The sequence below is a fragment of the Mesoplodon densirostris genome, chromosome 14 (assembly GCF_025265405.1).
Source record: "Mesoplodon densirostris isolate mMesDen1 chromosome 14, mMesDen1 primary haplotype, whole genome shotgun sequence".
NCBI lineage: Eukaryota > Metazoa > Chordata > Mammalia > Artiodactyla > Ziphiidae > Mesoplodon > Mesoplodon densirostris.
The window spans coordinates 81595257-81614556 of NC_082674.1; the positions used below are offsets into that span (position 1 = coordinate 81595257).

The 19300-nt window shown below is 37.1% G+C and overlaps 1 protein-coding gene across 1 annotated transcript in view; it reads right to left on the minus strand.

Annotated features, from left to right (window-relative positions):
• Positions 1-18994, minus strand: part of DNAH6 (dynein axonemal heavy chain 6) — a 268777-nt gene extending 249783 nt beyond the window's left edge. Inside the window, exons 1-4 of the mRNA XM_060116917.1 lie at positions 18876-18994; positions 17406-17638; positions 6812-6985; positions 2267-2529 (exon numbers count right to left, since the gene is read on the minus strand). Coding sequence (XP_059972900.1) covers positions 2267-2529; positions 6812-6985; positions 17406-17630 — 662 coding nt within the window. The 5' untranslated portion in view covers positions 17631-17638; positions 18876-18994. The remainder of the gene's footprint in view (positions 1-2266; positions 2530-6811; positions 6986-17405; positions 17639-18875) is intronic.
• Positions 18995-19300: the final 306 nt, after the last annotated feature.

The following is a 19300-nucleotide window of genomic DNA, read 5'->3' on the forward strand; positions in this document are numbered from 1 at the left end:
ATAACTAGTGAGGAACTGCTGTATAGCACGGGGAAGTCTACTCAGTGCTCTGTGGTGACCTGGATGGGAGGGAAATCCAAAAGTGAGGGGTATGTGTATACATATGGCTGGTTCACTTCACTGTGCAGCAGGAGTTGGCACAACATTGTAAAGCAACTATACTCCAATAAAACCAAAACAAAACAAAAAAGAAAAGACCCCAGCCCTCAACAGTTGAATGACTAAACAAATTATGGTATATTCATAAAATGGAATACTACTCAGCAAGGAAAGGAAATTTATTCATGCAACAACATGGATCTCAAAAATATTATGCTAGAGAAATTGGAAACAAAAAACCAGCTGTGATTCCCTCTGTGTGAAATTCTTTTTAAAAAAGCATACTTAATATGTTGTGATAGAAATTACATTAGTGGTTGCCTGAGGTGTCAGGGAGGGGTGGTCATGGTGGAGGGTATGTATGAGAAATTTTTCAGGTGACAGAAATGTTCTTGATTGAGGTAGTGGTTACATGAATGTATACATTTGGCAAAGCTTATCAAACTACACTTAAAATGGGTCATAGTATTATGTCAATTATATTTAAATAAAGTTGAATTTTAAAAAAAAATCCTGTTGGCTTAACCTTCAAATTATTTCCAGAATTTGACCCACTTCTCCCCACCTCCACCACTACCACCTGGTCTATCTCTTACGTGAATAATTACAGGATTCTAATTGGTCTTCCTGTTTCAATACTTGCTCCTCAAAAGTCCATTCTCTACACAGCAACCAGAGAGGTCCTTTTCAAAATGTAATTCAGATCACGGCACTTCTCTACTTGAAATTCTTCCTTGGTTCTCCATTTTTCTCAGAGTAAAAGTTAATGCTTTTACAATAGCTGGCAAGGCCATCAATGGTCTCTCATCTCATTCATTCTACTGTAGTCACACCAGCCTGCTGTTTGGTTCTTCAACATGCCAGATGTGCTCCTGCCTTAGGATATTTGTATTCACTTTGCTGCTGTCTAGAAAGCTCTTCTCCCCTCTTCCCATAGCACATAATTCACTAATTCTTCTTCAAGTCTTTGTGCAAATGCCAGCTTCTCAATAAGGCCCACCCTGACCACCCCAATTTATTAACAACCTCTTTCCAAGAACTTCCAATCCCCTTTACTCTACACTGTTTTTTTGTAAAACACTTAGCATATTCTAGCATTCTATATAATTTACTCCTGTATCGTATTAATTATTGTCTCCCTCTGCTAAAATGTAAGCTCCATGAGGGCAGCAATTTTGATCTGGATGGTTCACTAACCTATATAGCTCTAGCACCTAGAAATGGTCATGCTATAGATTGCGTGCTCAATACATTTTGCTGAATAATTCTCATAAGCATCTCTCTTCCTTCTACAAATTGTTTCTCACTTCTGTTAAGCTCTTTCAGGTTTACAATAAATCTATCATTTAAAATTTTGATTAAAATGTTTTTCTTCTCCCCAGCAGGAGAGTTGTTTTCAGTGTTATCTGACTCAATCAAAACTACAGTGCTGAGTAAGGGAGAAGAGAATTCCTAGGAAGAACTCTTATCTTCCTATGCAGCAGAGACTGGGGAAGGCAGCTCAAAGAATTTGGTGGCATTGCTCAACTACAACCACCTTCAAGGAAAGACCATCTCAACAACTGTAGCATTCAACCCAACTAAACAACCACAGAGGAAGTTCAGCATCATCTTTAAGTCCTTTTACCTGTTGTGCTGAATTTTAAAGCAATTCACACATTTGGGTGACTCTTCAAATTATTTCAACAACAAATGTGTGTTTAGCAATAATAGAGAGTATATGTTTGTGAGTGTGTGTGTATTATTAATCTATATAAATACCCTAAATTATCAAGCTCATTTTACTTACAAAAGACCCTTATTTCTAGTCTGTTAAGGAAAGCTGAAATGACATGTGAAAAAAATCAAGCATCATCTATTTTTTATACATTGCTATCTTCTTTTCTCAGTAATCAAAAAATATCAAAAATATGTTTGTAATACCGATTAAAAATAAATGGAATTATATCAATATAAACATAGAAACACAGCATTATCTATAAAATGTCTATAAATAAAGATAAATGGGAAAAATAAAAGTGTGATTAAGATTCATTTGTCATTGGATGATAACCCAACTTATATTTTATCAGATCAATCATTAACATGCAATTGATTATGGATAACATTTGCAATCTTATTTGTAATTTTTACTGCTAAATAAATTGCTTCATAAAAGAGAACTCACTTCAGATTATATCTATCGTACTCAGTGGAAGATCTTGGCACCGCAGAGATCATATAAAGAAATCCAATGTGTTCATTTTCACGTACTATTTTAATGATTTGCAAGGGATTTTGAATGTTGGCTTTAATGACTTCTTCCCGGTCATGGAAATAGTACTTAGGGTAAGTTGAGGAAGTAATCTTGTAGAGGCCTCTTCTTCCAGTGCTGATACGTGACAGTTTAGCAGGAGAGGGAGAGAACGCCTCAGCAGAGGGCCATTGGATCTAAACAAAGCCAGTTTTTTAAAAAATTAGTTTTTTTTGGGGGGAAAAAACTATATATGTGACAAAATATTAACCTCCAGGACTAATTACCACACTGCCTAAGATGTCTAGGGCTTAAAGGAAAGCATTTTTGAACTGAAAACTTTCAAACTATTGATCAGCAGTGATAAATTCCCTCTCAGTACTCCTTGCCCAGATGTCCATCTCCTTCCCACAAACACCCCAGCAACACTTCCCATTGCCTTCTCTTCTCCCTTCACTTAAATGTTTATTACATCAAAATGTTACCAGCTCCCTGGTGTTTATGAGAGCCCACCACTCCCCTTGCTCAGTTGCTCTGTATCTCCCCTGACTGTGGCCTTTCCCTCAAGGCCCCACCCCACCACCAGCCCCACTTTGTTCTGACAATCTTGATGCTTTTCGGTGAGTGACATCTTGGACAGCTGTTGTCATAACTCATATTAAACTATTTTTAATGAATGTGACGGGTTGTTACATTGAGTATTGGGGATCAGTATTATGTAATAGCCTTGGAGAAGCATATATGTTATTTTATTTTCGAACTTCCTCCTCTTATTTTATTTTTTTATTGGAGTAAAATTGTTTTACAATGTTGTGTTAGTTTCTGCTGTACAGTGAAGTGAATCAGCTATATGTATACCTATATCCCCTCCTTCTTGGACCTCTATCCCACCTCCCGCCATCCCGCCCATCTAGGCCATCAAGGAGCACCGGGCTGAGCTCCTTGTGCTATACAGCAGGTTCCAATAGCTATCTATTTTACACATGGTAGTGCATTTATGTCAAATCTAATCTCCCAATTCATCCCACCCTCCCCTTCCTCCCCGTGTCCACATGTCTGTTCTCTACATCTACGTCTCTATGCCTGCCCTACAAATAGGTTCATCTGTACCATTTTTCTAGATTCCATATATATGCATTAATATACGATATTTGTTTTTCTCTTTCTGGCTTACTTCACTCTATATGATAGACTCTAGGTCCATCCACATCTCTACAAATGACCTAATTTCGTTCTTTTTTGTGGCTGAGTAATATTCCATTGTACATATGTACCACACCTTCTTTATCCATTCATCTATCATTGGACATTTAGGTTGTTTCCATGTCCTGGCTATTGTAAATAGTGCTGCAATGAACATTGGGGTACATGTGTCCTCACATGCACACTGAAATGTGAGAGGCACTGTCTCCAGAACAGGCAATTGTGAGTTAGTAACATATATGCTTATGCTTCCCACCCTGTGGGTCCAAAGCATAAGCATATATGTTATTAACTCACAATTGCCTGTTCTGGAGACAGTGCCTCTCACATTTCAGTGTGTATGTGAATTACTTGGGTAACCTGTTGAAATGCAGAGTCTCCCAGCCAATCCGAGGTGGAGCCTGAGATTCTGCATTTCTCACTTGCTCCCAGGAGATGCAGATGCTGCTGGCTCCGGACCACGTGTGGAGCCCCAAGGCTAAGTCCCCACCATGTTCACACACTTGAGCTCTGCTCCAATCCCTGGGCCCCACTGTCTGCTCTCAGTGCCACTCACACTCCTTTGCTCCTCCCCAACAAACTTGGGACAGCATCAAACATGGCTTCTCCTCCTGCCGAGGAGGTTGATAACCGTGTTTGAGGAAATGTGACATCAACTCCAGCATTCATCCCTTTGTCTCTCTGACAGGACTGGCTTTAAGATAAAAGAATCTGCATTGAAGACCTGCTTTGGTGAATAATTGAGGTACATATAGAAATGATATCTTTATTGCCTATTAGCAGAGTTAATAGAGGTTGCCATTTCTATAAGAGAGTTATTGCCATAAGCTCTGTGGAACAACGTCCCCATAAGATTTGTATTCATAGGGATCATTATTCTCTATCTCTGATTAAATACCTCATTGAATAGGAGTTTCAGAAGAGAATCCTGGGAATTTCAGAGCTAAAGGACATACATCTTTAAAATCAAAGATAAAATATGCTCCTTTCATTTATTGGTCAGGGATAGCAACAAAGGTACTCTTTTCTTATATAAAAGAAGAGGCCAAACCAGATACCAGAACCAGAGAAAATACATATTGCTTTGTCCCAATGTTTCAACAAGAGCTGTAGTTAACTCTTTTATGAGACAAGAGTATGAATATTTTAACAGGAAATGCATTTATTTTATTTATTATATCTCTTAAAAAGTTGTACTGCATTCTAAGTGAAAGGTTTCTTCAACAATAGGCCTACACATTTTCATTTTATTTCTAATTATGTAACTCAGTGGGAAGATATGATTCAATTTAAACAGTCACATATGTTTGGATTTTGCAGTGGTTGGGGGAGGGAAATAGAGGAGGCATTTATTCATAAATTGTAGAACATCTATAATATTCCTCTATGGTGGATTCAGTCCAATTGATAAGCCAATCTTTCTTAATTACTGGAAGCAAAGCCTTCAACTTTCCTTCCTTCCTTCCTTCCTTCCTTCCTTCATCTCCCAGTAAATCTTCATAGGTACATTTCCATTCTGAACTCATTCTGAGAAATCAATACCCAGAAAAATGAACCTCTTCTCAGAATAAATACCCTTCTCCTTTTACATAGAATATCCCCTTTCTTCCACATTTCCCTTCAACCTCTAACTCTTTACTGAATTCTTCACTTAGTTACAGTTACAGACAAACATAACCTATAACTTATTACTTTTCAGCTACTTCCTTCATCCCAGATGTGCACACAATCTCTCTCGCTTTTATTTTTAAAAAATTTTATTGAAGTATAGTTGATTTATAATGTGTTAATTTCTGCTGTACAGCAAAGTGATTCAGTTTTACACATATATATTCTTTTTCATATCCTTTTCCATTATGGTTTATCACAGGATATTGAATATAGTTCCCTGTGCTATACAGTAGGACCTTGTTTTATTAATCCTTCCTATATATAATAGTTTGCATAATCTCTTTTTAAAATTCAAGCTCTTGAAACCCACTTTATACCAAATGAGCTAATTAATATACAATCAGATCTTTCTTGGCCCCACTTAAAATATCTCATTCTCTCTTTCTACTTTACAGAAACCAAATTAATTGAAGCTATACAATTTTATACAATTTATCATATGATATTCTTTCAGGATAATCTCACCCAAACCCATGGCTCCCAAGGCCATAGCTCTCCCACCTTATCTGCCTTGTTAACTTTCCACTCATTCCTCCGAGCTTAGCGCAGTTCCCTAGGGTAGCTATTCTTCCAATGATGGTCTCCCTGGCCACCAGGTATAAGCATCCCTTCTGCTCAGTTCTCCATTATTTTGTATTTTAAATGATCAGTGAAAGCACTTATCACACCTCACTGCGCTTAAGTGTTTACTTGTTCATTTCCCACCTCCAGATTCTGAAATCCTCGAGGACAGAGCTTATCCTCAACTCTCAGTTTCTAGCACTGCAGCCCAAAGCCTGAAAGACAGACAACTAGCACTGAAAGATCTTCTCAATAAAAAGCTCAGAGAATTCTTGGCTCTATTGGTATTTTTATTGTGGGTGTGTCCTCCACATTTTCTTCCACTTCTGTTCTTTTGTTTAATTATCTACAGGTGTTCACATAAAGCCAGGCTCTAGTGATTTTGCCCCATAACTATTATTCACTTATTCATTGCAAGGCAACTTCCCCACTCTACAACTCTCACCAATTACAAAAGTTGTCTCTCTAGTTGGTTCAGTTTCTATTTCATTGCCCTTCACCAAGGTCTTCAAAGATTTGGGGGAATAATGATAAAAATTTCATAAAAGTTATAGGGCTTCCCTGGTGGCGCAGTGGTTGAGAGTCCGCCTGCCGATGCAGGGGACACGGGTTCGTGCCCCGGTCCGGGAAGATCCCACATGCCGCAGAGCAGCTGGGCCCGTGAGCCATGGCTGCTGAGCCTGTGCGTCCGGAGCCTGTTGCTCCGCAACGGGAGAGGCCACAACAGTGAGAGGCCCGCGTACCGCCAAAAAAAAAAAAAAAAAAGTTATAATAACATTCAAAATACTATTATGTTTTCTTTTAACATGTCTTCTAGAGAAGATCAGAAGACACTATATGAATGCTGAAAGTTTTCCTTTATGATTTTACTCCATTGTCCAAATTTTCCTTAAATGGGAAGAACTGGGAAATACTGTATTCCCCCAATCCATTACATAACCTAAGAGAAAAAGATTTTACCACTATCCTTATGAGTTAAAAGCATGTTAGCAATGCTATATGAAACTAACATTAAAAAGATCAATTAAGTACTTTAATACTTACCTGTTTTTTCTTTTTCACAGAATCTTCACGCTTGAACTGAACAAGAGATTTGGTAGAACTTCTTTCTTCAGTGCTTCCTGGAGGCTTTAGGACTCCAGAAGTGATTAACCGGTATCGGTTCTGCTCATATATGTATTCTGGCTTCTTATGATCTTGGTAGGCTTTTAGCACTGGCTTTGGGAAATAAAGAGACTTGTTAATCTTTTAAATATTAATGCGAACTTGTTCTTCACTACCTTTGGACTCTATCTCTGTTGGAAATTGATCACCTTCCTGGACTAATTTTCTATTTAAGCCACAATCATTATTAGCAGCTATCATCATTGTCCATGGCCTATTGCTTGACTAAGACTTTTCTACTTGGTTTCCATTAATTCTGCCCTTTAAATACCAATGAATACTTCTAAGGGTGACATTATGACAGAAAGTACACAGAGGCATGAAATCACATACTCACTAATTGTCCAATACAAACCCCCACCATTCACTACAACAGTTACCATGGGATCATACAGAAATCCCACTCCACCCAAAGGTCACTAATCACTTCCCATAGCCATAACTAATTGAAGGTCATCACAAAACCAAACAACCTGACTTTTAAAATGGGCAGAGAATCTGAATAGGCATATTTCCAAAGAGGAAATGCATCTCTAATCATCAGGAAAGTGCAAATCAAAACCACAATGAGATATCACCTCACACCTGTCAGAATGGCTATCATCAAAAAGATAACAAATAAAAAGTTTTGCCAAATATGTGGAGAAAAGGGAAAACATTGGGGATGTAAATGGTGCAGCCACTATGGAAAACAGAATAGTGATTCCTCAAAAAATTTAAAAAAGAACTACCATATAACCAACCCAGCAATTCCACCCCTGGGTATTTATCTGAAGAAAATGAAAACAGTAATCAAAAAGATATATGCACTCTATGTTCATTGCAGCATTATTTACAACAGCCAAGATATGGAAGCAACCTATGAGCCCATCAATAGATGAATGGATAAAGATGTGGTATTTACATACAATGGAATACTACTCAGTCATACAAAACAATGAAATATTTCCATTTGTGACAAGGATAGACTTTAAGGGTATTATACTAATATTTTTTCTTTTTTTTTATTAGTCTCTGCTTTACAACAAAGTGAATCAGTCATACATATACATCTGTTCCCACATCCCCTCCCTCCTGCGTCTCCCTCCCTCCCACCCTCCCCATCCTACCCCTCCAGGCAGCCACAAAGCACTGAGCCGATCCCCCCCGTGCCACACGGCCACCCCCCACCAACCATCCACCCCACGCCCGGCAGTGTATACACGTCCATGCCTCTCCCCCGCCCCGTCACAGCCCCCCCCCATATCCCCAAGCCCACCCCCAGTAGGTCTGTGTCTCTATTCCTGTTTTACCCCTAAGTTCTTCATGACATTTTTTCCCTTAAATTCCATATATATGTGTTAGCATACGGTATTTGTCTTTCTCTTTCTGACTTACTTCACTCTGTATGACAGACTCTAGGTCTATCCACCTCATTACAAATAGCTCAGTTTCGTTTCTTTTTATGGCTGAGTAATAGTCCATTGTATATATGTGCCACATCTTCTTTATCCATTCATCTGATGATGGACACTTGGGTTGTTTCCATCTCCGGGCTATTGTGAATAGAGGTGCAACGAACATTTTGGTACATGTCTCTTTTTGAATTATGGTTTTCTCAGGGTATATGCCCAGTAGTGGGATTGCTGGGTCATATGGTAGTTCTATTTTTAGTTTTTTAAGGAACCTCCATACTGTTCTCCATAGTGGCTGTACCAATTCACATTCCCACCAGCAGTGCAAGACTGTTCCCTTTTCTCCACACCCTCTCCAGCATTTATTGTTTCTAGATTTCTTGATGATGGCCATTCTGACTGGTGTGAGATGATATCTCATTGTAGTTTTGATTTGCATTTCTCTAATGATTAATGATGTTGAGCATTCTTTCATGTGTTTGTTGGCACTCTGTATATCTTCTTTGGAGAAATGCCTATTTAAGTCTTCTGCCCATTTTTGGATTGGGGTGTTTGTTTTTTTGCTATTGAGCTGCATGAGCTGCTTATAAATTTTGGAGATTAATCCTTTGTCAGTTGCTTCATTTGCAAATATTTTCTCTAAGGGTATTATACTAATTGAAATAAGTCAGATAGAGAAAGACAAATACTAGATGACTACACTTATATGTGGAATCTAAAGAAAACAAAACAAATGAACAAACAACAAGGCAGAAACAGAGCTATAGATACAGAGAACAAACAGATGGTTGCCAGAGGTAAGAGGGGTGGGTGGAGGAAAGAAGTAAGTGAGGAAAATGAAGAGGTACAAACTTCCAGTTGCAAAATAAAAGAGTCATGGGTATGAAATGTACAGTGTGGGGAATATAGTCAATAATTATGTAATATCTCTGCATGGTGACAGATGGTAACTAGACTTATCATGGTGATCATTTTGAAATGTATACAAATATTGAATCACTATGTTGTATAATAGGAACTAATGTAGTTTTACAAGTCAATTGTACTTCAAAAACAAACAAAATCATAGCAACAGAGATCAGATTTGTAGTTACCAGAGGCAGAGGGTGGAGGGGGGAAATTGGAAAAAGATAGTCAAAAAGAGAAAAGGCATTCTCTTCAATAAGTGGTGCTGGAAAAACTGGATAGAAACATATAAAAGAATTAAATTAGGACATTCTCTAACACTGTATACAAAAATAAACTCAAAATGGATTAATGACCTAAATGTAAGACCGGGTACTATAAAACTCCTAGAGGAAAACATATGCAGAGCCCTCTGACATAAATCACAGCAATATTTTTTTGGATCTGTCTCCTAAAGTAAAGGAAATAAAAGCAAAAATAAACAAATGAGACCTAATTAAAATTAACAGCTTTTGCACAGTGAGGGAAACCATAGACAAAATGAAAAGACAACTTACTGAATAGTAGAAAATATTTGCAAATGATATGACCAATAAGGGATTAATATCGAACGTAATATATAAACAGCTCATACAACTCAACATCAGAAAAACAAACAACTCGATTAAAAAATGTGCAGAAAAACTGAATAGACATTTTTTCAAAGAGGAATACAGATGAGCAACAGGCACATGTTGTGTCTGTGTCAAAGGATTTATCTATATCTATTGATATAATCATATGGTTTTTATTTTTCAGTGGGGTAGGTAATATGGTGAATTACAGTAATTGCTTTTTAAATGGTTAAATCCCTACATTCCTGAGATAAATCCCTGTGTCTATATATATATATATATATATATAGAGAGAGAGAGAGAGAGAGAGAGAGAGTCCACGTATAAGGGATATTATATGATATTCGTCTTTGGCTTACTTCACTTAGTGTGATAATCTCTAGGTCCATCCATGTTGCTGCAAATGGCATTATTTCATTCTTTTTTATGGATGAGTAATATACCATTGTATATATGTACCACATCTTCTTTATCCATTCATCTGTTGATGGACATTTAGGTAGCTTCCATGTCTTGGCTATTGTAAATAGTGCTGCAATGAACACTGGGATGCATGTATTTTTTTGAATTATGGTTTTCTCCAGATATATGCCCAGGAGTGGGGTTGCAGGATCATATGGTAGCTTTATTTTTAGTTTTTTAAGGAACCTCCATACTGTTCTCCATAGGAGCTGTACCAATTTACATTCCCAGCACCATTTATTGAGGATACTGTTTTTCCTCTATTGTATAGTCTTGCCTCCTTTGTTGTAGGTTAATTGACCATAGGTGTATGGGTTTAGTTCTGTGAAAAATGCCATTGGTAATTGGATAGGGATTGCATTAAATCTGTAGATTGCCTTGGGTAGTGTAGTCATTTTGACAATATTGATTCTTCCCAAGAACACGGTATATCTTTCCATCTGTTTATGTCATCTTTGATTTCTTTCATCAGCATCTTATAGTTTTCGGAGTACCGGTCTTTTGCTTCCTTAGGTAGGTTTATTCCTAGATATTTTATTATTTTTGATGTGATAGTAAATGGGATTGTTTCCTTAATTTCTCTTTCTGATCTTTCATTGTTGGTATATATAAGTGCAACAGATTTCTGTATATTAATTTTTGTTACCTTTGCTTTTGATGTCAAATCCAAAAAATCATTGCCAAGACTGATCTCAAGAAGCTTACAACCTATGTTTTCTTCTAGAAGTTTTATAGTTTCAGGTCTTATGTTCCAATGTTTAATTCATTTTCAGTTAGCTTTTGTGTATGGTGTAAGTTAGTGGTCCAGTTTTGTTTTTCCATGTGACTGTTCAGTTTTCTCAATACCATTTATTGAAAAGACTGTCCTTTCTCCATTGTATATTCCTGGCTCCTTTGTCATAAATTAATTGACCATATATGTATGCATTTATTTCTGGAATCTTTATTTTGTTTCATTGATCTATGTGTCTGTTTTATGCCAACACCATCCTGCTTTGATTACTATAGCTTTGCAATATAGTTTGAAATCAGGACACGTGATACCTCCCACTTTGTTCTTCTTTCTCAAAATTGCTTTGACTATTCAAGATTTTTCATGGTTCCTTCTCAAGATTGCTTTGGCTATTTGGAATCTTTCGTGGTTTCATACAATTTTAGGATTGTTTGTTCCATTCCTGTGAAAAATATCATTGGAATTCTTACAGAGATTTCATTGAATCTGTAGATTGTTTTGGGTAGTATCGGCATTTTAGCAACATTAATTATTCCAATCCATGAGCACAGAATTTCTTTCCGTTTATGTCTTCTTTGATTTCTTTTATCAACATCTTAGAGTTTTCAGTGTACAGGTATTTTCGCCTCCTTGGTTATGTTTATTCCTAGGTATTTCCTGCTTTTTCATGCAATTGTAAATGGGATTGTTTTCTTAATTTCTCTTTCTGATAGTTCATTATTAGTGTATAGAAATGTAACAGATTTCTGTATTTTGACTTTGTTTTCTGCACATTTACTGAATTCATTTATGAGTTCTAACAGCTCTTTGGTGATCTCTTTAGGGTTCTCTATATGTAGTATCATGTCATTCACAAAGAGCAACAGTTTTACTTCTTCCTTTCCAATTTGGATGCCTTTTATCTCTTTTTCTTGCCTTTTTTTTTCTTTTTTTTTTTTTTGCAGTAGGCAGGCCTCTCACTATTGTGGCCTCTCCCATTGCGGAGCACAGGTTCCGCACACACAGGCTCTGCAGCCATGGCTCATGGGCTCAGCCACTCTGCGGCATGTGGGATCTTCCCGGACCGGGGCATGAACCCATGTCCCCTGCATCGGCAGGCGTACTCTCAACCACTGCACCACCAGGGAAGCCCATCTTTTTTTTGCCTTTTTTCTCTTTTTTCTTGTCTTATCCTAGTGCTGTGGTTAGGATTTTTTAATACTATGTTGAATGAAAGTGGTGAGAGTGGGCATTCTTGTCTTGTTCCTGATCTTAGAGGAAAAGTTTTCAGCTTTTCACTGTTGAGTATTATGTTAGTGATATACTAACATAATACTATGTTACATTTGGGTTTGTCATATATGGCCTTTATTATGTTGTTGTATGTCCCCTCTTAATCCACTTTGTTGAGAATTTTTATCATAAATGGATGTTGAATTTTATCAAAAGCTTTTTCTGCATCTATCGAGATGATCATATGATTTTTATCCTCTGTTTTGTCGATGTGGTGTATCATGCTGATTGATTTGTGGATATTGAACCATCCTTGCTTCCCTGGAACAAATCCCACTTGATCATGGTGTAAGCTCCTTTTAAGTTATTATTGAATTCTGTTTGCTAATATTTTGTTGAGGATTTCTGCATCTATGTTTGTCAGGGATATTGGCCTGCAATTTTCTTTTCTTGTGGAATCCTTGTCTAGTTTTGGCTTCAGGGTAATGCTGGCCTTATTAAATGAATTTGGAAGTTCCCTCCTCTTCTGTTTTTTGGAAGAGTTTGAGAAGGATTGGTATGAATACTCTAATGTTTGGTAAAATTCACCAGTGAAGCCATCTGGTCCTGGACTTTTGTTGGTTGGGAGGTTTTTGATAACTGATTCAATCTCCTTACTGTAATCAGTTTGTTCAAGTTTTCTATTTCTTCATGATTCAATCTTGGTTGGTTGTATGTTGCTAGGAATGTAACCATTTCTTTTAGGTCGTCCAATTTATTGGCACATATTTGTTCATAGCAGTCTCTTATGATCCTTTGTATTTTGTGGTATCAGTTGTAACATCTAAAATTTCATTTCTGATTTTATTTGAGTCCTCTTTCTTTTTTTTTTTTTCCTTGGTAAGTCTAGCTAAAGCTTTGTCTATTTTGTTTATCTTTCAAAGAACCAGCTCTTAGTTTCATTGAATTTCATTGATCTTTTCTATTGTTCTTTCAGTGTCTATCTCCTTCATTTCCACTCTGATCTTTGTTATTTTCTTTTTTCTATTCATTTTTGGCTTTGATTGTTCTTCCATTTCTAGCTCTTTGAGGTGTAAAGTTAGGTTGTTTATTTGAGGTATTTCTTGTTTCTTGATGTAGGCATTTATCCCTATGAAATTCCCTCTTAGAACCACTTTTGCTGCATCCCATAAGTGTTGATATGTTGTATTTCCATTTTCATTTGTCTTAAAGTATTTTTTAATTTCTCTTTTGGTTTCTTCTTTGACCCAATTTTCTTTGACGAAATTTGTGAAATTTCCAATTTTCTTCTTGTAATTGATTTCTAGTTTCATACTACTGTGGTCAGAAAAGATGCTTGATATGATTTCAGTCTTCTTAAATTTATTAAGACTTGTGCTGTTGCCTAACATATAATCCATCCTGGAGAATGTTCCATGTGCACTTGAGAAGAAAGTGTATTCTGTTGCTTTTGCATGGAATTTCTATATACGTCCCTTACGTCCATTAGGTCAAACTTGTCATTTAAGGGCAATATTTCCTTATTGATTTTTTAGTTTGCATTTTTCCATTGATGAAAGAAGGGTGTCAAAGTCCCCTACTAATATTGTATTGCTGTCTCTTGGTCCCTTTAGATCTGTATTTGCTTTATATATTTAGGTGCCCCTATATTGGGTGCATATTTACAAACATTATATCCTCTTGTTGGATTGACCCTATATCATTATATAATGATCTTGTCTCTTATTACAGTCTTTGTCTTAAAGTCTATTTTGTCTGATATAAGTATAGCTACCCCAACTTTCGTTTGGTTTTATTTGCATGGAATACCTTTTTCATCCCTTCACTTTCAATCTGTGTGTACCCTTACAAATCTAGTGAGTCTCTTGTAGGCAACATGTAGATGCCTATAAGAGATTTAAAATAGATGGGTCTATTTTTAAAAATCTAATCAGCTAGCCTGTGTCTTTTGAGTGGAGAATTTAGTCTATTTACATTTAAAGTAATTATTGATAGGTGTGTACTTATTGCCATTTTGTTAATTATGTTCTGGCTATTTTATGATTCTTTTGCTCCTTTTTTCTTCTCTTGCTCTCTTCCTTTTAGATTTGATAATATTTTTCAGTAGCATGCTTAGATTCTTTTCTCTTTATCTTCTGTGTATCTACTATAGGTTTTTGCTTTGTAGTTACCATGAGACTCACTTAAAAAAACTTATATTTGTAATGGTTTAAGTTGATTATCACTTAAATTTGAATGCATTCTAAAGCTCTCCATTTTATCCCCCCCTACACATTTTATGTTTTTGATGTTATAATTTACATCTTTTTATCTTGTGTATTCATAACAAATTATGTAAAAATATGTATTTTTGTGTGTGTATTTATCCATTTATATAAAATTGAGCATGGAGAAAAGCAAGAAAGGATGTACATCAGATTGTTGTTAATGATAGATACTATAGAAATGGGAGTCAGAGATTGGAGAATTGAAGGTAAGGAAAAATGTAAAAGAAGAGTAGGAGAGGGAAAGAAAGAGGGAAGAGAAGAAGAGAGAGAGGAGAAGGAAGGTGGGGAGGTGGGCATAGGAGGAGGAGAAAAGAACAAAGAAGGGGAGGGGAGGAGAGGGGAAGGATGGCAATGATAAAAAGAACATACATAGTATTACTAACTCTGTCAGAACAAATCAAACTACAGGTACCTATACACATGAAATTAGTCTCTTGAATACTAAGCTACTCTCTCCATGTGGTAGAAATTTATGTCATTTTCACTTTATTCCTTAGTATTTTTAATATTGCAGAACTACTATATTCATGTATTTGTTATATTGTTCCAATCACCTAGTACATAACAAAATGCTCCAAACTTGGTGACTTAAAACACAACAACAACATTTATTTTGCTTAAAAATCTACCATGTAGGCAGAGCTCAGCGAGGACAGCTTACCTCTGCTCCACTTGACATCAACTGAGGCAGCTCAAGGGCTGGGGACTGTAATCTCTGAAGGCTTGTCCGTTCACAGTCTGGCAGGTGATAAAGGCTATAGTCTGGGACTCATTCAGATGACATCTCCTCAGGGAGACCTTTGTAGTCACCCAATCTAAAGTAGCCTGCCGTTTGTCTTGACCACATTCCCTATATTATTTTCCTAACAGCACTTATCATTAGATGACGTTTTTCAGTCTAATTATTTAGGATTACTAGAATGTCAACAGGAATCTTTTCTCCTTTGTTCACTGTTGTATCCACAGAGCATGACTCAGAGCCTGGCATGTAGTAGGCGTTGAATTCAATATACATAAATTTATCACACTGATGTCAAATGGAACTACTTTAATCATCAAGGGTTAATTATACACTTTTGCCACATGAAGGTAAACCCGTCAGAAAGAAACAAGTGCAAAAGGTTTAAAACTAAGTCCATGGGAAAAAAAGAGTAGAGAGGCCCCAAAACTCCCCACAATGCATTGTGCAGGCACACTGCTCTCTGGAGAAGAGAGCAGCTGCAGGCAGTGCCACACCCACCTTGTAAATGGAAGTTCAGTGTCAACAACATCTGTTACTTTGCATTTTCTGTTAATCTGAATTGAAATTGGCTGTGTAGTTTTCTTTGCATTTAAGATGTTAAATTGTTTATTAAAATTATTAATTAATCCCTAGGTTAACCGTTTTTCACATAAAGTAACATTAAAATAAAAACAACAAATCAGCACTATGGACCTTCAAGAATGTTTTCCTCCAGCATGAATCAGTACCTAAATTTGAGAAGCAATGGAATAAGGGTTAATGTCCATAATATATATGTATATATATGTTTTTATTATTTATTTATTTTTTTATTCAAATATAGTTGATTTAAAATATCATGTTAATATCAGGTGTACAGCACAGTGATTCAGTTACACATATATACATTATATATATATGTTTTTAGAAATCTCAGAAACTGACAGGAAAAAAGCAAACAATATAATTTTAAAGTAGACAGTGATTATGAACAGAATCCACGAAATAAGTTATATACATGCCAATGAATGAATGAAAATATAATTAACTTCATTAATAAGATGCAAATCACAACAGCAATGTGATGCCATTTTAACTTATCAGTCTAGCAAAAATAAGAGAACTGATAGCATCAGTTTTGGCAAAGATGTAGGTAAGCAGGACCTCTTATACATCATAGGTGCAAAGGTAAACCTTTCAGCACAATTGGCAATAGTTTTCAAAATTAAAATGTACATATTCTACGACCTACAAAATGCCACTTCTGAAAATCCATTCTTATCTGTACAAAGGCAGTCATTCAATGCAGCATTATCTGCAATAGCAAAATAATAACAACAACAAAATGAAAAGGAAACAACCAGAACTCCCTTTAGGAGAATAATTAATGGGTACTCTATTATGGCACATCCATGCAACAGAACACAGTGCAGCTGTTAGAAAAGATACCTCTGTATGCACATATTGGAAAGACTTCCATATGTTTTAGTGAAATCAGTACTTTGAAGATCAGTATGTACTGTACCATCTTTCTTTAAAGCTATATGTTTATACACAAACACATACATGTATATACACACATATATATTTGAATAAACATATAAAACAGCCTGAAAGGCAACCACTAACAACAGGAGTTAACGTCTGAAGGTCCGAGTGAGAACTTTCACTTTTTACTTTTTTATGCACTTTCACTGCTCTTTTAAATGGATATATAATTATCCAAGGGCATAAATGGATTCTTAAAACTATTTTCAGACATGTACAAAATTTTTCAGGACACTAGGCATTTACTTTGAAAATAATAAAATTATGTAATTATACATATTACTCTTACTGAAGTTCCTAGTATCAAATGGTACCCTAGTACCTAAAAGAGCCTTACAGCCTACATAGTTAAGTATCCATATTGTACATAATGCTAGAGATAATTTATCTGCTAGAAAACTTTGTTCACCACTGCATCCCATCACCTCAAACAGTATTTAGAGCTCAATAATTTTGAATAAATAAGTGTGTTTACAATTTCATAAACAAGCCTTAGCTTTCAGGTTTTCATTCCTTCTTTGTTAATTAAGAGTCTAGAAGTTACTTCCATCCCCCAAAGCAATTTTGCAACATCCTCTGTAGCCAAAAGTGGCTAAAATGCTAGTTTTCAAACTTACCAGAGGCTCTAGTTTTATAGGCTGCTGTCGTTTTCTCGTCCTCTCCTGAGCTTTTGTAGTGTGCTTAAATGTCAGGAATTGTGTATCAGCTTCATTTTCTGTAGGTGTTACAAAACTCAGTCTTCCCTTTGCTTTTATACAATTCCATCTTGTAAGCATAGGGTTTTCCATCAGCTCTCCAATATTTTCCAGGTCCAACTCATTGTCTGAGGCACTAAAAGCCATCTTCACTCCTGGAGAGGGGTTAGGGTCAAGAAAAGAAAAATGACAAGTAGAGCAAAAGGATTGGGGAAGTAGGGCTAAGCGGAGGGGTTTTAAGAACCATGGAGAGCTGAATTTGCTTATCCCCAAAGAAAACCTATCAAAGTTACCCCATTCTTCCCAAACTGAGGACCTAAACCAGAGGAATGAAAATTAGGAACTATGCCTGGCCTTCTAGAAGCCCCATAGCTGGGGTGGGACCCAGGAATTTGCATTTCTAATAACTTCCTGGGTGACGCTGTTGCTGCCTCTGATTTGGGGACCACAATGGTCCAGATTTGGAAGGATGAAGAGAAATGCCATTATACTGAGATTGTTTCTCACTCTTGAGTATGCAAAATATTTCCGGGGGTGGGGGTAGTGTTCAAAATGCAGGTAATTCTAATGCAGGTCATCTGAGATATATAGCCTAGGTACTCACAGAGAAACCAAATAAAGGGAAAAAAGAGTTGAAGGCTAAATCATAAAACAGCGCTTCTGGAGATCTTATGTGGATGAGAATCACTTGAAGAGCTTGTGAAAAGGCAGATTCTGATTCATAAGCAAGGTCCCAGAACACTAGAACTATGAGCCTTTTGTAGCAGTCTTGTACCCTCACCACCACTCACACTCCGGTCCCACCAGATGGGTGGAAATACTTGCCTTAAAAACAGTATTACAACACACGAGGTCTTGAACCAGGTGTCAGCAGGCCCAGGTTTTAGTTTAGATCAGCACTGGCCAACTAAAATATAATGCAAATCTCCTAGGCAATTTAAAATTTTCAAGTAACCACATTCAAAAACAAAAAAAGAAATTAATTTAATAATGTTCTTTAACATGTACAAAATATTATCATTTCAACATGTAATCAATATAAAACTTATTAATATGATAGTTTATTTTTTTGTTACTACGTCTTCAAAGTATTTCACCTTCAGGGCACATCTCAATTCAGACTAGCCCCCTGTGGCTAGTGGTTACCATACCGACTAGCAGAGGTCCAGACCTCACCACTCCGTGTGTGATCTTGGACAAGTCTCTTGATAGCTCTGTTCCTCAGTTTCCAGCCCTCTAAATTGCTAGGTAGGTAGTACGTATCACTAAAATGCCTTTCCATTGGCCTTCTCTGCCTCTCTGCCTCTCTGCGCCTTTCCTTATGTGCTCCAAAAGCATGATGAGTCTCCCGCCTCGGAGTTGAGCCGCACAGCTCGATTCCTCAGGACTCACCAAGTCAGGCTAGACCAGCAACCGCCTCAGAGGGTCTCCTGAGATAGAGAAAAAGCAGGTCTGGGAGTAGAAAGTTGTCTCTAAGCCGAGAATATTTCCCGTTGCCTAGCAGCCATCAGGCCTCCACTGAGGCTCACTGCGCCTGTGCGCGACCTGTCGCCACGGCAACCCCTCAGCCAACTGCAGCTCTGGGTCTAGGACTGTGCCGGGCAGTCGAGCCAATGACTGTCTCTGGAAATTTCCTTACGTCACTGATTGGTGGAGAGCTCGCACTAGACCTGACGGCTTCTCCGTGCTGGGAAGTGTTCATGGGCTAGGCTGGAAGACCAGGCAGCCAAAGGAGTTGGTTACTTACGTTTGTTCCTTCGCTTATCAACCGCCCACGCCCACTGCACCTCCCTCCTCCTCCAGGAATCTTTTCTGTT